This window comes from Diadema antillarum, unplaced genomic scaffold (genome assembly GCF_040938485.1).
Source record: "Diadema antillarum isolate AM-2024a unplaced genomic scaffold, OU_Dant_1.0 seq00001809_RagTag, whole genome shotgun sequence".
Lineage (NCBI taxonomy): Eukaryota > Metazoa > Echinodermata > Echinoidea > Diadematoida > Diadematidae > Diadema > Diadema antillarum.
This window is the reverse complement of record NW_027272484.1, coordinates 143261-161716: the sequence shown is the minus strand read 5'-3', so window position 1 is coordinate 161716 and position 18456 is coordinate 143261. Positions and strand designations below refer to the sequence as shown.

The following is an 18456-nucleotide window of genomic DNA, read 5'->3' as shown; positions in this document are numbered from 1 at the left end:
CCCCCCCCCTTAATTTCCAAAGCAAAAAAAAAAGATACGGCTACAAAATGCAGTTTTGGGACTGTAAAATGTCAAAATTTTCAAGCTCGCTCGCTCACTCGCTCGCATTTAATTGTTATGCAATTCTCCCGATGTTGCTGCCACTAATTACCGGCAGTTGCGCACGTTGCGCCCCCACCCTTCCTTTATCTCCGAAGCGAAAAAATATGGCTCCAAATGGCAGTTTTTGGACTGTAAAATGTCAAAATTTCCAAGCTCGCTCTCTTCGCTCACTCGCATTTAATTGTTATGCCATTCCCCTGATGTTGCTGCCAGTAATTGCCAGCAGTTTCGCCCGGTGCGACCCCCACCCCCTTAATTTCCAAAGCAAAAAAAATATGGCTACAAACGGCAGTTTTTGGACTGTAAAATGTCAAAATTTTCAAGCTCGCTCGCTCGCTCGCATTTAATTGTTATGCAATTCTCCTGATGTTGCTGCCAGTAATTACCGTCAGTTGCGCACGTTGCGCCCCCACCCCTATTTTATTTCCAAAGCGAAAAAAGATGGCTCCAAATGGCAGTTTTTGGACTGTAAAATGTCAAAATTTCCAAGCTCGCTCTCTTTGCTCGCTCGCATCTAATTATTATGCCATTCACCTGATGTTGCTGCCAGTAATTGCCAGCAGTTGCGCCCGTTGCGCCCCCCCCCCCTTAATTTACAAAGCAAAAAAAAATATGGCTACAAACGGCAGTTTTGGGACTGTAAAATGTCAAAATTTTCAAGCTCGCTCGCATTTAATTGTTATGCAATTCTCCTGATGTTGCTGCCAATAATTACCGGCAGTTGCGCCCGTTGCGCCCCCACCCCTCCTTTATTTCCAAAGCGAAAAAATATGGCTCCAAATGGCTGTTTTTGGACTGTAAAATGTCAAAATTTCCAAGCTCGCTCTCTTTGCTCGCTCGCATTTAATTATTATGCCATTCACCTGATGTTGCTGCCAGTAATTGCCAGCAGTTGCGCCCGGTGCGCCCCCCTTAATTTACAAAGCAAAAAATATGGCTACAAACGGCAGTTTTGGAACTGTTTACCGGTAATGTCAAATTTTTCAAGCTCGCTCGCTCCGCTCGCTCGCATGTAGTCGTGATGCCATTCTCCTGATATCGCTGCCAGTAATTTGTCGTTTCACACCGTCATTCCATAATCCATTTATAAGGGGTACAACCCTCTCCGGCACTTCCACACCCTCCCCCCCACCCTTGCTCGCTCCCTCGCATACTAACCCCTCCCTCCCCCCCCCCCCCCCCCCCCCCCCAAGATGAAATCCTAGCTACCGGCGCGCCGGTGCCCTTTCCCCGCTTGGTTTCCCTCAAAAAACAGTAAAAGTCTAGGGATTGAGAGCTTCCTATATTCCAAATGTCTGTCAAAAAAATCTCGTAAACATTTAGTGTCAAAACGCACCCCCCTTGAAAAAAAGCTGGTGACGCCCCTGCAAACGAGTAAGAAATGGGGCCAAGTTCGAGCAAATCTGACGGAGAAGAATAGATTTCTTTTTGCGGTCGTATACCTACAGTTCGAGCTCATCTGGTCAGCTAAACGAGCTGGTACAACTGGTAATTGTATTAGTATACCGCAACCGTTTGTACAGTCGATCGAAGTACAGACTGCATACATAGCGCTGATGCACCTGATAAATTACTACTGTAGTACCGTATATTTAAATCGATGGTCCGTCGTATACAGTACACACGGTGCGCACGTGTGACATGACAGTCCATTTTTCCTCTCCGTGTGGACGTGTCAAGGCAACAACGCACGTTGTGCATCCATAAACGGGGGTACATGACGTACTAGTAGTCACGTGAGAATTCAGCGGTGGTCGAAGCTCACCCAGGGAAACATAAGGCACGTGAGAAGTCTGACTGGCAAAACTTCGAGATCTTATAAAGATCGCGATGTTAAACTTCTCGATCTTTTGCCAGTCTGATCGTGCCTATTTTGTATACACTGCATTCCATTTATAAATAATCGAAGTCCTAGGGATTGGCAATTTCATAAAAAGTATAACGACATTTCGTCATATCGAACGAATACAGTTCTGAGTATGTAAAAAAAAAAAGACGGCAACGATACGCATGATGCGTAATTCAATGCTTAGTACACAATGTAATATTTGGTCATATCAAATACGCTGCACTGGATGAAAAAGCAATTTGAAACCGATTTCAAACAGAGTATAGTTTGTACTTTCATGCTTAGTTTGAAAAAAATATATAAAAAAGTGATGGTTAAGGAATGTGTTTAAAGGCCTGATTCGTTATTCCAAAGTTCGTCGATTACGAACGTTTACGAACATTCATTATTCCCGACTTTATTTCGGAGGATCATTCCGAAGATTCGATATTCCCAGGATTCGTAATTCAAAAGGTTGCGTGGTTAATCCGAAAATGAAATAAGGTTCTGCAAGGCGTAACTTTGCTATAGAAACGGATACGATGATTTCGATTTGTAATTCCAAAATTGTGTCAGTGTACTCTTCTCTTTTTTCACTTTTGGATTCACGAATCTTGATTTATATTCCTATCGGCGAATCTTCGGAATAACGACGATTCTTATCATTTTCGGATTAAGAAACCTGATTTCATTTTCGCAGTGATGAACCGTATACGAATAACGAACCTTCGGACAAACGCCATAAAATAATGTTCGTGATAACGAGCCCTAATATTCACTTTCGATTAATGCAATGCAAGTTATCCACGGAGAAAAGTGAACGAATATAAATAACAAGCGTTCGCTCATGCAGTCTCTGTGAATTTCTTCTTGTACAATGTAGGAAAGTGAGGAGTGGCATCTAATTGGAACGGAGCATGTTTCTTTTGTTCTTTGCCAATGACGCTCGGAAATGACTTTATTTCAACAAGAATTTTGCTGTAACCGTGTACTTACAAAAGTGTTCCTAATAATTTTACACCATTGTTTTTAATGTCGACAAATTTGGCAACTTTAACTATGAATTACATCGTTATCGCAAAATATCGTCATATTACCCTCTCCGTTGCAACAGGAGTGAACGTCACACGCTTCAACATGCACACTATAAAATTTTTTACACACACTATACATTATTATAGATTCAATCGAAATGTAAAAGCAGCCACCGATTGTCCCGCGGTTATTTCCACGTTTTCTTATACAATCCAAGATTAGCAAAATGATTCCCCCAGACATCTTTGACACTTACTTTCTCCCTTTTTTTCTTTTTTTCTCTTTTTTTTTCTCGAGATCTTATATGCGATTTCTATGATGCGGTTATCCCCTTATCAGTGACGAATGTCAACTACGCGAGTAAACCGTTTAATATACTTCATTTTTTTTCTTCAAACGCACGGTTTTAACAGCTCCATAACTATAATAGACGAGTTTGGAATATGTCGACTATTATTTTTAAGAGACACGCGTGCGAGATATGATTTCTACCAGTCGTATAGCGCGAGGGGCAAACAGTCCATGATTTTAATCATTCGAAAATGTGTATCTTGTTGGGCACAAATCTATAAGGGTCCAGTGGAAAATGAGAGAATGTGTTTTTAATTCATGTTTGCCTGTATACATTGTCATTTCATCTCTATATCCCCTTCAAGTTTAGTTCCAACTGGATTTCGAGAACATTTTGCTGTCTCCTGAGTCATGAAGTCAGTTTTCTGAATATTATTCATCGAAGTATATAATATCAAATATTTTCATAAACAATTCATGTCGTCGATGAATAACATAGTCGGAAAAGCTTACTTATCATAAAGGAGGGATTCCTTATAATGGATTTTTTCCAATTTTATAGGAAAACTGTTTATCATCTCTGTGAGAAAATTTTAGAGCTGTGTGTCCTCTTTGGTCTGTGCAGCTGGGGTGTAGACGGAGTGGCAACTCTTCGTAATTCGGACAAACACGATGCATATTCAATGCATTTTTATACCATATAAGATGTCCAACATTCATAGGCTACGCTTCAAATGAAGTCCTGCCCGACACCACTCTGTGAGACGAAAAACGCGCTTCGAATTTCATTGAATTACAAGCTATATTTTACCGGAAAATCTTAAATGAAATGCTCGATATTTGGAATTCATAAACATGTATTTCTAGATTCTTCGAAATGCCATTAAAACTAGATTTTTCTAGACATTTATATTTATCCATGATGCAAACTTTTTGCTTACATGTAATTTTTTATTGTTTGTTATATCTGTAAGGTGATTTTTGAAAGAAAGTGCTCCGCCGAATCAAGCATGTTCCGTGCAGCGTGTTTTTTAAACTCTTTGGCTTCAAAATCGACAGTTTTACACTGCATTTTGATTCTCTACTCCAATTATTCAAGACCTGCTTACCGCATGATGCACTCTCTCTTGTCAAAGCACATGGCTACACGAAGTGTTGAACGCGTAACGTTCTATGTACGGTGTCGAGCATGATTTCAAAGGAGAGTTGTTTCTTCTTCTCGGGCCACCTTCCCTGTAGTCCATGGGCCAGGCCAGATATTGGTACCATCTGAGGTGGCAAAACCTTTTTGGTGTCATTTTGTTTGTCGGGCATAGATATGCTTATCAAGCTATGATAGCATTTCCAAATGAGTAGCTTAGTCATAGTAAATGAATTTTTAACCAATTTGGTCTCGTTGTTATATCCCTATACTTCTGAATCGAAACTAACGGCTATACAAAGAAGAGCACTGTCTTCTGTACACTGTATGTTCCATAGAGCTGTAAAATGCAGCTCTGTGGTATGTTCACAGGTGTTCTGTTGTAAACGTGGTGCGCTTAGTCTTTATTCAAGGCAGCGAAAGGAATATCCAAATGTTATGATGTCCACAGCGCTCAGTCTTTATTCTAGACGGCGAAGGGAATATCCAAAGCGTATGATACAGTGTATATCCTTTTATCTAAAAACAACAACAACAAAAGCAATTCCTCGTTAATTTTACCGTATCTTTCAATTATTTATCATTTTCCGACGAAAACGCTACGGTGAAAACGCTGATACCACGCCAATGTCGCTTTATCTCCCTCCAACAATATAAGATAATGCAAAAACAATGTACCGATACACTACGACACATTATAATGAATGATATTGTCAATGAACAGAGTGATTTTTGTTTAAAACTGATGTATTTGTTGATAGGGTAGTATAAAAACAGTATAGATAATCCCTTTTATGAGGAACTTTGGATATGATAACGGTACATTGGTCTAGATAAAGACTAAGCGCACCGCGTGACAGCTGTGGACGTCATAACCCTTTGGATATTCCCTTCGCTGCCTTGACTAAAGACTAAGCACACCGCGTTTACAACAGAACACCTGTGGACATACAGAAGGCAGTGCTCTTCTTTATATAGCGGTTTAGTTTCGATTCAGAAGTATAGGGATATAAAAACGAGACCAAATTGGTTAAAAATTCATTTATTATGACTAAGCTACTCATTTGGAAATGCTATCATAGCTTGATAAGCATATCTATGCCCGACAAACAAACTGACACCAAAAAGGTTGTGCCACCTCAGATGGTACCAACAACCCATTTTTCGGGTCTTGGCCCATGGACTACTGGTCGGTGTAAGCCACACGGCTCTACCTTGAAAGGAAACTATTCTCCTTTTGTTCTCAGGGAAGATGAAGAGATGAACAATTACACCTGTCGGCATGTGCATCGAAGCGTATGCTCGGTGGTATACCTTCGTCGACATAATTATTCGGCTGCTGTGAACTCATTAAACAGAGAATGGTTAATGAGTTTATACTCACCTCATGCAGAGATGAGTGATAAAGCTCAGGGGCGGATCCAGGAATTCCGCAAAGAGGGACGCCTTTACAAAATTAGAATGTGTCTGGGGACGCACGCGCCCACTCCATTTTTATTTTTATTTTTTTTTTAACCAAAATAAGGGGAAGGGGGTACCCGGTGTGCCTCTGCCTGGATCCGCCACTGAAGCTGCACATATTTCCTTACGGGGATTATCGAATACACTTATCCAAACTGGGCTGCCATTGGTCTCAAGAGTCTCTCACTGAGCTGCGAACGTTTGCGAACATTGTGAATTTAAACTTTCGTCTGCAGGATTCGAAAACAGTTGCAATCAAATTCTAAGATATATGGCTTGCATTGTCGTGCATGTCGCCAAGAAATTCTGTAGACCTACATGACCAAACGTCTTTGCAGCAAGACGAAAAGAAAACACTGTCTAAGACGATGAAAATCGTTTGCGTACAATTTCGAATTGCAACTGTTTACGAACCTTGACTGAACCTTAAATTAGTTATACGTTTGTAAACAGTCACCGCCAAGACACTAGTGAGATACATTGTACATTGTATACTAGTAGGCCTATATAGGCCTACTCCGTACGATGGAACATCTTTTTGCCGTCCCTTAATTGCTTCAAAAAGATGAGCTGTATAGGTCTACATAATACAAGCCTACGGGAATGCGCGAACAGAAATCGGCCAAACTGACCTATTGTTGAAAAATGAATGAAAATCAAATCACTCGACTTTTTTTTACAGTGTTTTGTTTTTTACAGTAATAATTATGATAATAATAATCATCATCATCATAATCATAATCATAATCATAATAGTGGCCTCTTACAATGCACTGAAGTCCACCAAGAATGATGCTCATGGCGCTGTTACATAACCAGCATGAACAGTACTGTATAATACAACCATAAAATAATCAAATACGATAACTTATCAGAACAAATTAAATACAACAAAAAACAAAATGCTTATACATAACGAAATTGATCTAAAATATTGAGAAAACTGTATGAACAAACAACGCAGTGAGTATACGTCTTTTGGTGAGACCGGGCATTTTCCTCTATTGCTCCTCGCCTATGTGCGTGATATGGAACTCCCTCCCATCTTTTCTACGTGAAATTGACTGACTGGATCACCTCAAAACCTCAATTTTTTTACCAGGCATTCAATTATTGCTAAGGAGTCTGCGCGTTTGAATGTTTCTATAAAAGATATATGGCGCCATACAAATGCTGTGGATCCTCATCATCGTCATCATCATCATCATTTCTTTCTTTATTGCGTTTAATCTTTTTCCTGTCCACTTCAAAGTAAAATAGTTATTACGAGTGTTCCGTGTTCATATTCGTACAATTTTTCCATTTTGCTGCAGTAATTTCAAGAAAGTTGTACTCATTTCTATTTGCCCTATTTGTAGGTCGATAATGCTGATCGTATTTTTGAAGGTTCGACAACTACCCCCCCCTTTTTTTTTTCTTTTGTTGTTGTTGTTGTAAAGGCCCTTATACTGGTACAGACGAGGACGAAGCGCGCTGGCTAACGCAAGAATAACACCGAGGTTCGATGTGAAGTACTAGTACTATTAATACATTCATTAGACAAGCAGAGAGGGAAAAAAAAGATACAGGTGTACTAGACATTTTCTACGAACACGGAGGGGGGGGGGGGGCGTTTAAACAGAAGAACACGCGCGAAGAACACAGTCTTCCCACTTAGTCTCGAGTCAAACGCCTCGGGCATTGCAATACGAAATGATTCTATTCTCCTTTCTTTTATGTTTATAATATAAACCAGCGAATACCGGTGGTCAATAATTCATCACACTAGCATATCATATCAATCTACCCCTGCAAAAAGACTAGCATGTAACTACATTCCACATGTCCAACGAAAATACACGTGGCCGTATGCTTAGGCAAATGTAGCTTAGCGACGCTGCTGTTGTGCTAAATATACACAAGGCATGGCGCGCAAGCAAACCAAATCGGATTCTCTATGGAAACATGCTGAATGTTTCAGGTGGTAGGCAGCGGCTCTGCGGCAGATAGGTGAATTCTGCCATCTACTTTACACGGCATGATCGTGGCAATGCAAGCACTCTTGTAATCTTATGCTCGGAAAAACAACAACAAACAAAAACAAAATGTATATAACTTTTGAACACTGAAAGAAATTTAAGCTTGCAACCTTGCAGTATTAATCACAACAATATTCAAGTAGGCCATCGCTATTTACGATTTCGGCAGAGGACTTGATTTCCTTCCTTATCGAACGCATACTACTAGTAATTCATGAAGTAGCGTCCGTCGCACTGTTGGCAACGAAGCCAACACACGTGGCGCGGTGAAAAGTGAAGCACGTGTTTGCGAACATTTCACGCACAGCAACAGCGCGATAACGGCTATATTTCCCCAGGCAGATTTCAGTACAGGATAAAACATCTCTGAAACAAAAAAAGAAAAAAAAAAGAAAAGATGAATAAAATGCTTTCTGTGAAAAAAAAAGAAAAAAAAAAAGCTGAGTTTCTTTCCCCACGTGCTGTCATACGGGCTACACGGCCTCAGTCAAAGAACATTTTGGAATCATTGCGGCGTCATGATTCTACATCGTATCTCTATTTCCGCCTAAAAAACAGTCAATTTTCGACTAATATTTTCCAATATCTAATTAACCGAGGAAAGGTTCCACTCATCCCTTCATGGGGAAAAAAATCACATGAACAAAGACAGGGCTCCACACTATATTTATTGATTTTTATTTATTGGTGGCCCGAAAAGAAAATCTAGAAAGACATAAGAAAAATCAAATCATAAAAGTTGATGCCTATTTAGGTGGTCAAAACTTACGCTTGAAATGAAAAAGTGGGAGCATTTGCAGACATTTGTAAACATTTGGAATTTGTTTTACCATGGTAAAGACCCGTTATTCATTTCTGATTGTGAACACAATCATCTAAAATGTATTAGTATTTTATGAACTTACGGAGCCGAATGTTACCGTTTATCATTTTCAAATGTAAAAGCAAACAACTGACATTCATTTCAGCATCTTACGGAGCTGAATGTTATCCTTGTTCATTTCCAAACGTGAAGCAAACATCCGCTATTTATTTTAGCATCTAACTAAGCATCATATCACCGTTATTCATTTCCAAATTTAAAAGCAAACATCCGACATTTATTCTATTATCGTACGGAACCGAATTTTATTGCTGTCCACTTCCAAAAGGGAAATGAATCATCTGACAATTATTTTAGCATCTTACGAAGCCGAATGTTACCGTTTTTCATTTTTGAACGTCAAGGCAGACATCAGACATTTATGTTACCATCAAACGCAGCTGAATGTTACTGTTATTCATTTCGAAATGTAATAGCAAATATTTAGCATTTATTTTAGCATCGCATGGAGCAGAATGTTACTGCTATTCACTTCCAAACGTAAAACAATCATCTGACATTTATTTGGGCATCTTCCGGGGATGAATGTTATTGCTATACTTTCGAAAGTAAAAACAATCATCCGACATTTATTCGATCATCGTACAAAATCGAATATTATTGATATTCATTCCGAACGTCAAAGGGATCATTCGACATTTTAGCATCTTCTTGAGCTGAATGTTATTCCTATTTACTTTCGAACATAAAAGCAAACACCGCACACTTATTTCATCATCGTACGGAGTTGAATATTATCGTTATTCATTTCCGAACGTCAAAGCAAACATCAAACATTAATGTTACCATCGAACGCAGCTTGATGTTACTGTTATTCATTTCGAAATTTAAAAGCAAACATCCGACAGTTATTTCAGCATCGTATGGAGCAGAATATTACTGCTATTCACTTCCGAACGTAAAAGCAATCGTCTGACATTTATTTTAGCAGTTTCCGGAGCCGAATGTTATTGCCATTTACTTTCAAAAGTAAACATAAAAAACCCCGACATTTATTTGATCATCGGATACAGAGTTGAATATTATTCTTACTAATTTTCGAACGTCAGATAGATCATTCGATATTGATAACATCTTCCGGAGCTGAATGTTATTGTCATTTACCTTCGAATGTAAAAGCAAGGACATGCGTGATATACAAAATCACCGTCAAGATGAAAGTAGTTTTCCTGAAATTCTTATGTCTGTGATATTATCATTACTCATATGTCACTAAAACTGCGATCAAAACGAAAACATACACGCACGAAAACAGAGGGAAAACGCTTGTGAATTAACAATGTTAAGCTTTTTTGCGTCCTGTTTTTGCAAACGGCTATTCGTCCCAGAGAGCCTTTTCTCCGTCAGTGTATCCGAGAATAAATGACGGAGATTCAATCGCGTATTGACGCGTTCGATGGTGTTCCAGGCTTCCCCTAAATAGCCCTGTTCTAGAAGTGCCTCGTTGAGTAATCGCACGGCGGAACAAAAGCCCTTTGTTGCGCATCGAATTGCCCCGTGATCTCGCGTTCGACTTAGCGGTACGGAGAACAATGGACGTTCAGAACGGGCGAAGAACGGCGAAGAACGCCAGTGACTTAATTCCCTGACGCCTAAACCGCAACTAGTATAAAAATCAACAGTCTGCACTGTTAATCCCAATATGATAACAAAAAGGATACCTCTCTGGTAGTATGGTCTTTGCTAAACATCGTTATCTTCCATCACTACCAATTAAGCGAATACCTACTTGGTATAAACTGAACTGCTTATGGTTACCTATGACACAACATTGATATCTGACACTCGAAAACCAAAACCCTACATTTGACATATGTGAATAGTTGAAATAACAACTAGGTGTATGGAAATTGTACCATTTTCACACCATTTTATACCATATGTGAGCACAACATAGAATCTTAGCATAAGAAACCAAGTCCAGTGCGATACTTAATGTCCAATAATTACATCTCCAACAATTATTACCCCTCTAAAATTCCTAACAAAACAATCCATAAACGTCAGTTTCCTTGAAACTGATCGATTCATGATCGATTGCTAAAATAATCGATCGATTATATATTCGACCATGAAACTTTCAATATTGGGCTAATTTTCACCCATTTTCTTACTAATACACTAATCTACCAATTCTCCATTGGTTACAATATATATATATATATATATATATATATATTTTTTTTTTTTTTTGGGGGGGGGGAGGGAGGTGTGAAAGGCAATTATATATTTTTTATTTTTTTGCAGTGATAGTCGAGTTTAGCTAAAAGCCAGATAGGATGGAAACAGAAGACATTTTTATTGTTTATTTGTTTGTTTGTTTGTTGTTGTTTTTTGGGGGGATGGTTCTGTGCATATGGCAATATTGTAATCATGCTAAACACATTTCTGCTTTAAATATCTCATTTCAGCTTGCGATGCAACGGAAACCAGGAAGAGGCTGAATCTGCTGCCAGAGGCTTGTATCATCCCATAGAAAGAGTAGGGCGCCCTCTCCGGTCAGCTTGCTGATCAACCCCTGCTCCATCAGGCATTGCTCTCTATATCCTGAGCTTTTGGAAACTTCCATAAGCAATGGACACAACTCTTTAAACTTTCACAGCTCCGTACTGCCTCTCACTAACAATCAGACATGGTGCTCATGAACTATGCATGTATGTGATTAAATTCTTTCATAATCTGCTGCAATTTTATGCCTTCCTTTTATGAAGGCCATTGATTGCACAAAGCAAATGTTGTTTTACCACTTTAAACTGTTTAAAGTATGGATGTCACACTTTCTGGACTAGTTTTCCTACCTGTGATGCAATTTATGTTTTCCACTTCAAGCATTTGTCTTGACATGTCTCAAGATTAAAAAAAAAAAAATCAGATAAGAATCAACTGGTTTGAAAAAAGTGTCCAGACAGGTTTTTTTTAACTGTCATCATGTTTAATATTATGGTCTTCATAATCATGTCAGCAAATAAGAAGAATGTTCTGAAGTTATGTATTATGGTTTGAATATGATAAGCATGGTAACCAACCTGCCACAAAAGCGCACTTGTAATGCACATAAAACTATTTATGGTATATTCATATTTTCAGAATGGTGCTTCCGCATATGTATGCAAGTGTACCCGTGCTGCCTTGTAGCTAAGAATTTTCTTCCCTGTATATTTGTAAATGTTGTATCTTTTTAACTGGTGCTACATTCAAAGGATGGCATTTAAATGTGTCTGTAAAATTTCTTTTAAATAAGTCCAAGCATGATAAGCGGTCTCAACCTATGTGCACTTTTTAATGTACTGTAAAACACAATATTTTCGCAGCATGAAATTTTTTCAAATGGGAGCTGACGACCTTATTCGCAGCAGGAAATTTTCACGAGTTGCCTCTAACATTTAATGCATATTGTGCAGACAAGATCGTAAGCGTACATTTTAATTTCGCAAAACTCCGCTCTCGCGAAATTCACAAAATTGAAATGCCCGCGAATATTCTTTGTTTTACAGTACACATAATGTAGATTGTGATGCTTTCTGGACAGTTGGATAACTGTATCATAAATCCTGCCACTCATACCTCGTAAATTCATTTATTTCAGTACCTGTATTAACACCTTACTGTAGGTTTCGATTTCTGCAAATATTGCTTTTGGTGATATTCCATACATAGTAATGTTGTATGTTTGTATTGTATGTTTATTCATGGTATAAAGTAATTTGCACAACACTTGTATTAACCATTTTGTGACATTTTTATGAAGGAGAGAAAAATGGAGCAGTAAATTATGTCCAGTGCCTTTTGAATCAACTCTCAGTCAGAATATAGCATACTACCTTGGCTCAGTCTTCCAAACAAATTTCTATACTGTATATGCATGGCAGGTCTTGTGTGTGTCACTATAAGTAAATTATAGGCATAATTGTGTAAATGAAGAGAATGGTGCTACCAATAGGTATTTATACTTAGTAATGTATACATCAAAAGAGGCATTAGTATGCAGTAGGTTACAGGTGTTTTTATATCTTGTATCTGAAGCTTTTAACTTATTCAATCGTGTATATCATTGTATATTGACTATTCAGTTATAGACAACTGCAACAATAATTGGATACTTTGTGAGAATTGTTCAGGAAAGTTTAACCCAAGGAGAAAGTTACTGTGAGTCTGGGTCATCTGGATATAAGAAAGTCATTCACCATAGTGTGAGGGGACTGTTGAAGGGCTGTTGTGGTTGGGAGAATGTGACTTTACTGGCATTTGCACAAGGCTTCTTGAAAAGACACCTATGTACATATATATCTTCATTATTCTGTCCAATATCAAGACTATTAATGTTTGTCGTTGTCAATGGTCGATCTGAGTACACAACAAATTTCATAAAAGAAGTTAGGATAGCGACTCTTGCTGGAATGACAACTTCCCATTGCAACAGCCAATCAAGAAGCTGGATTCTCGTCGTTACCGTGACAATTGACTTGTAGACATTCAAATAGTCACACTGTGTCATCAATGATTAGTTAGCATTCATATTTGCTGCAAATGTAAAATGTACCTCATAACAATAGTAAATTTCAGTTGTAAAATGCATTAAAATGAGTTTTTTCATACCTTGAATTTCAAAAAGTCCTCACCTTGGGAGGGGGGACACCCCCCTCCAACCACTCGGTCGCTCCGCTCCCTCGCAGCTTGGTCACTGTGCTTTCTCGCAAACTCTCTCCTCTTTTTTCAACTTTTCTCTGTCTCATGCCTGATATTCACACAGATCTGTTGTGTACATTTTGCCCTTCTGCTTTGCGACAACCTTTTCCGTGGGGGTAAATCCCTATATAATGCTGACTGGGTCTAGTGATGTAATGTAGCTGTACAGTATCCCAACATTTCTTTGTGTAAGGCCCTCTTTCCCCAATCCCAGTGGAAGAATGAGGGAGATACAGGTTGTATTAGTGATTGTGAACTCACGAGCACGAGGCAGTTGTCTTGATTGTTCAGTTTTTCATACGGTGGGTCGTCATCAGCTCGAGCTTGAAGAATAGCCGGCTATTTCTGATCCAAAGAATTATCCCAATCAGAAAATAGCCCGCTAATTTGCAATGAAGACTGAAATAGCCGGCTATTCCTATCGGAAAGTAAGCCAAAGAAATCTTGGACTTATTTGCAGAATAGCCAGCAAAGTTGCAGAATAGCGGGCTAATCTTAATGCGTCTTCATCAGCTCATCGGCAGTGCATGCGTTGCGCACCACGCAGGAATGTAGGCAGTTGGGTGGGAGGGTGTTAGCATTGAGCTTATAAACCTGACTGTGCCTGAAGCTCCAGCTGGTGAAGACGCGATTGTACATTTCAGCTGACTTCGGGCTTATTTCTCTGATCCCCCATTAGCGAGCTATTCTTCAAGCTCAAGCTGATGAAGACCCACCTATAGTGTCAATAATGACACTCTCATATCTGACCGACAACATGGTTTTCAGTTCAGCATCAAATGCCCACAACAGTGTGAAATGTGACTGGCATCAGACTTCTCCGTTTTTCAATCTCGTTTCTTTTGAATAGAAAAATGTACTCTAGTAATGTAGTGTGTGAAATCTTACTTCACAATTTATTACTTTTTATTCATAGTCTTTTTTTTTGCATTTTTATACTTTCACCAGTACTTTTTTTTTCCACAGCATTTTCCCTGAAATTAGGTTGTTTTCTTTTGAAATGAACTCGTTTTTGCATATACTTTTGCCTAGCATTTATATATTCAGCATAGTTCTACTTACAGTGGTACCACTAAAGTTTCACTTATTATATAGTTCATGTCAGCATGTTTTCTAATAAAACTCACTCCATTTTAACTGATACAGTTGGTAGTCTATTCAAGAATTCATTTTGACTGTACGGCTTAAAATGTATTTTTGTCAATATTTAATTTAAGCCTGAAATCTATGCATATGGACATACATGCATATGGACATACATTACCATACATACAAATTTATGTACAATCACCATGGTGTACATACAGTCACTCTTGCTATGCACATTCTCATTCGACAATTGATTCCAGCAACACATGCACACTCTTGTTACTTCGCTTACAAATTAATATCAAATTCAACTTGAAACATGGCAATTCATTTTCCTTTTTAAAAAGCCCCCTGCCATTGATTTTTGTACTCTTGCATAATGTCCTTTAGTTAAGGGTAGTACATCATATATCTGACATATTAACTATCCAGCAAGCCAACACAAATACCTTCGCAACTTCACACGTTTAGAACAAAATGATGCCACGCGAGTGTAGAATTCTTTACCTTTATTGATGAATGAAAACATTCGTGTTAAGAACAGGAACCACACTTGACAGTAATAATAATCGCTTCGGAGTCCAGGGACATTATTTTCAACCTCAATGCAGCAATATACATTACATGTATTAGTACGGGAAAAGAATATTAAATGTATGTACACACACAGGAAAAAGAACCCCACACATTTTCACAGATATATCTCGCTACCATCATGGTGTCCCTGAATTCTAAAAATAACTTAATGATTGTGTATGACACACAAAGGAGTGCTAGGGATAGATATGGCAGGTGGTATGAGGATGAGAGAGAGGACAGGAGGAGAGAGAGAGAGGAGAGAGAGATGGGGGATGCGAGATGGAGGAGGGAGAGGAAGTGGTTTAGAACAGTGTGCAAGGATGCCAACACCCACACATCAAAATCAAAAAAGTTCCAAAGAGCATTTGGGAAGATACTTGGGTTACAATCATCTCAGATGCCCAATTGAGGAGGCTTTTATTCTTTTGTTGGGGCATGCATGACAAGATATTGCTTCTTCTTCTTCTTCTTCTTCTTCTTCTTCTTCAAAGGGCATCCTGTGGAATCTGGGGACCATGGCAGGTCTGCAGTTATGTGGTGTGGTGTAGTATGACATGGGGGGGGGGGGGCAGTGAATGGGATTAACGGAGGCTGATACAGCTATGCTACCATGTAGATATTGGGTGACATGACATCTGCTCCTGTGACAATTGCTCCAGTCTCAAAGGACACAGTGTTAGGGTTAGGATTGTCGGGGTTTTGGGTTTAGTTTGGTGTGAGGATTAGATCAGGGGTAGGGTTATGTTTGTGGATAGAATTCATGTTTGGCTTAGCATGCAGATGCAACTGTCACAGGGGCAAAGGTCATGGAACCAGATATTGACCTTGAGGTCAAGAATCCAGTCAGGGTTGATAATCCAAAATCCTGGTCTTTGGGCAGCTATATCACACAGGTTTTGAGAAGTGCTAAAACTGAAAAAGGTCAACACACTTTGCTGCATTCTGATGCCTTTTGGCAGTTGCAAGGTTGACAGTGTTTGTGCTGATGGGGGGGGGGGGGGGGTACTGGTGGTGGTGCATCATCAGATATTAAGGTAAAGGAGGGAAGATTGAAAGGGGGCGGGGTGAGGAATGACAAGGAAGAATGGTAATGACCCATGTAGGGAATGAAATAAGAATTGAGAGAATGAAATGAAATGTAAATGAACACACACTCCATAACAAATCTATGGGGAAAGAGCACAACACTTGAAAGAGTGTGAAACATACACACTCTCTTTGAAGTGTAATTATATGGTATTTCTAAAACAAAACAAACAAACAAGAGTCCACAAGTGACTGCCTGCTCATGAAAAACAAACAAAAAGAAAGAGAGAAAAAAAAAACTACCTTGTGCAAACAAATTGCTATTTCTATTTGACACATCTTGATATTGCCACCTATATCACTTGTGGTACATATTCTGTAAGATCTTATTCAGTAGTGGTCTCAAACTCGCAGACAATTCATACTCCTAGCTTGCCACATATCACAATTATGATGACATAAATAAACACAAGTCTGCATTCAGTGTACTCTACTGGTGTACACATACCAGCTTTTACTTTGTATAGTTGACCTGTAAGAAGTGACATTCATTTGTATCACCTCTTGCTCTAAGTGACTTTACTATGCACAAAAACAAATATTGACATTATGCTACATTTTCTTAACACACAGATTAGCAAAAAAGAAAAATGAATGAATAAATAAATAAATAAATAAAAACCAGAAAAAATTCCAACAACCCTAACACAGAGTTGTAGTAACAACATATTCTGGATCTCTACATTATTTCAGACAAATATCATTCACTCATCCCTCACAGAAAAATAAATGCTGCTTTGCCAATGCAACCCTTCACCTGATTTTTTCCCCCCACAACTGAACATGCTCTCATTATTCCCTAAGGTGCATTTCAAGCTTGTTTCTCAAAGAAATTTTTGGAATATGGGTGGATACTTTTCTTATATTACTAGTCAAGAATCTCGGAAATGAAGTATAACATGTTATTATGATCCACATGAATAACTTCCGATCACATGCTCATTAACCGATCTGCACTACCCATGCATAAGATATTACTCCACTTGACTGTATACTGTTGGCAACTGGACATTGTGACCAAATTATAGGAGTAAAGCCAAAACATAGTTGTCGTGTGCTTGCAGAGTGTGAAGGCCCTACTGACTACTATGTTTTAACTTTAAATGTGCTCTACTGCACTAACACACCGATCATGACAAAATATTGTTTGTTCTGTTCAACTCTTGGAAAGAAATAGCACATCCACATAGTAGAACAGCCAATCGGTTGAATGTATACATTGAAGGGACTGTAAATTTTTGTCATAGCTTTGAGCAGTAGTTCACTCATACCTGAAAGGTACCCCATTGTGCGGTGATTTCAGTGTCAGCAAAGCTAGTGCCGAAGTACTTTCTATGTCAGACGCTTTTGCCAGATTTACAAAAGTTGTATTCCAAGCAGGCAAACCTTTCAAGAGATGTAATTTTTTGACTTTACAGTCCCCTTAACATGATGCTAAACATAAACACAAAAGACAGATAAAAGGATATCAGAAGTACTGTGTATGAGCTGTCATAATGATATCATTATGATATTATCATATTCATGGCTTTTGCAATCAGCAGGCTCACAGAAAACACAACTTGTATGAAATGAAGCCACTGTATCAAACTTTGACTGTCCTACAAACAGCTAGCAATGACGCCTCTACCAGATAACATCCAATACATCAATTTTTTTTCAGTTTTTTGAAGATCTTCTGAGGTTTTTGCATCATTTTCAACATAAAAATTAATTCATCATGTTTTTTCTCAATGTGATAATTTGTACGCAGATGGTAAATATGAGCACATGCAGAAAGAAGCAAGAGCCAAGTAGTTTTTCATGTGTCTGAATAAAACGTGTTAATAATTTACAAAATCACTACACAATCGGGATATCTGTGACCCTGCTGTAGAACAAAAATTCTCCATGCAATTTCTATGCAAATTTGCTGGCTTTCTTCAAAAATAAAATTATAAAGAAAGATGTTGAAGAAAGTTTATGACCCTCAGAAGGAAATGTGACATGTAAACATATCAAAAAAGACATGAACATAGCAGGTACTGCAATTATGACTTTTGTGCCTGGATGACTGGGATCGGATGCCTCCAACTTCTGACACAATCATTTTGCCCTGCCCATAGTATTGATCATGACCTTTCACCTTCTTGAGGACTGACCTTTTACCTACTTTTACATAGGAAATGCCCTTTCTTTGAAATAATTGCCTATTTGTGTCTAACTCTCCTACCAAATTATTTTTAAAAAAGACATTTCTCGCTCATGTTATGGCTGG

The 18456-nt window shown here is 38.6% G+C and overlaps 1 protein-coding gene across 1 annotated transcript in view; it reads left to right on the top strand.

The window, feature by feature from the left end:
- Nucleotides 1–11342, top strand: part of LOC139712464 (cysteine-rich motor neuron 1 protein-like) — a 36322-nt gene extending 24980 nt beyond the window's left edge. Inside the window, exon 5 of the mRNA XM_071624280.1 lies at nt 11171–11342. Within this exon, the coding sequence (XP_071480381.1) occupies nt 11171–11235 (65 nt within the window). The 3' untranslated portion in view covers nt 11236–11342. The remainder of the gene's footprint in view (nt 1–11170) is intronic.
- Nucleotides 11343–18456: the final 7114 nt, after the last annotated feature.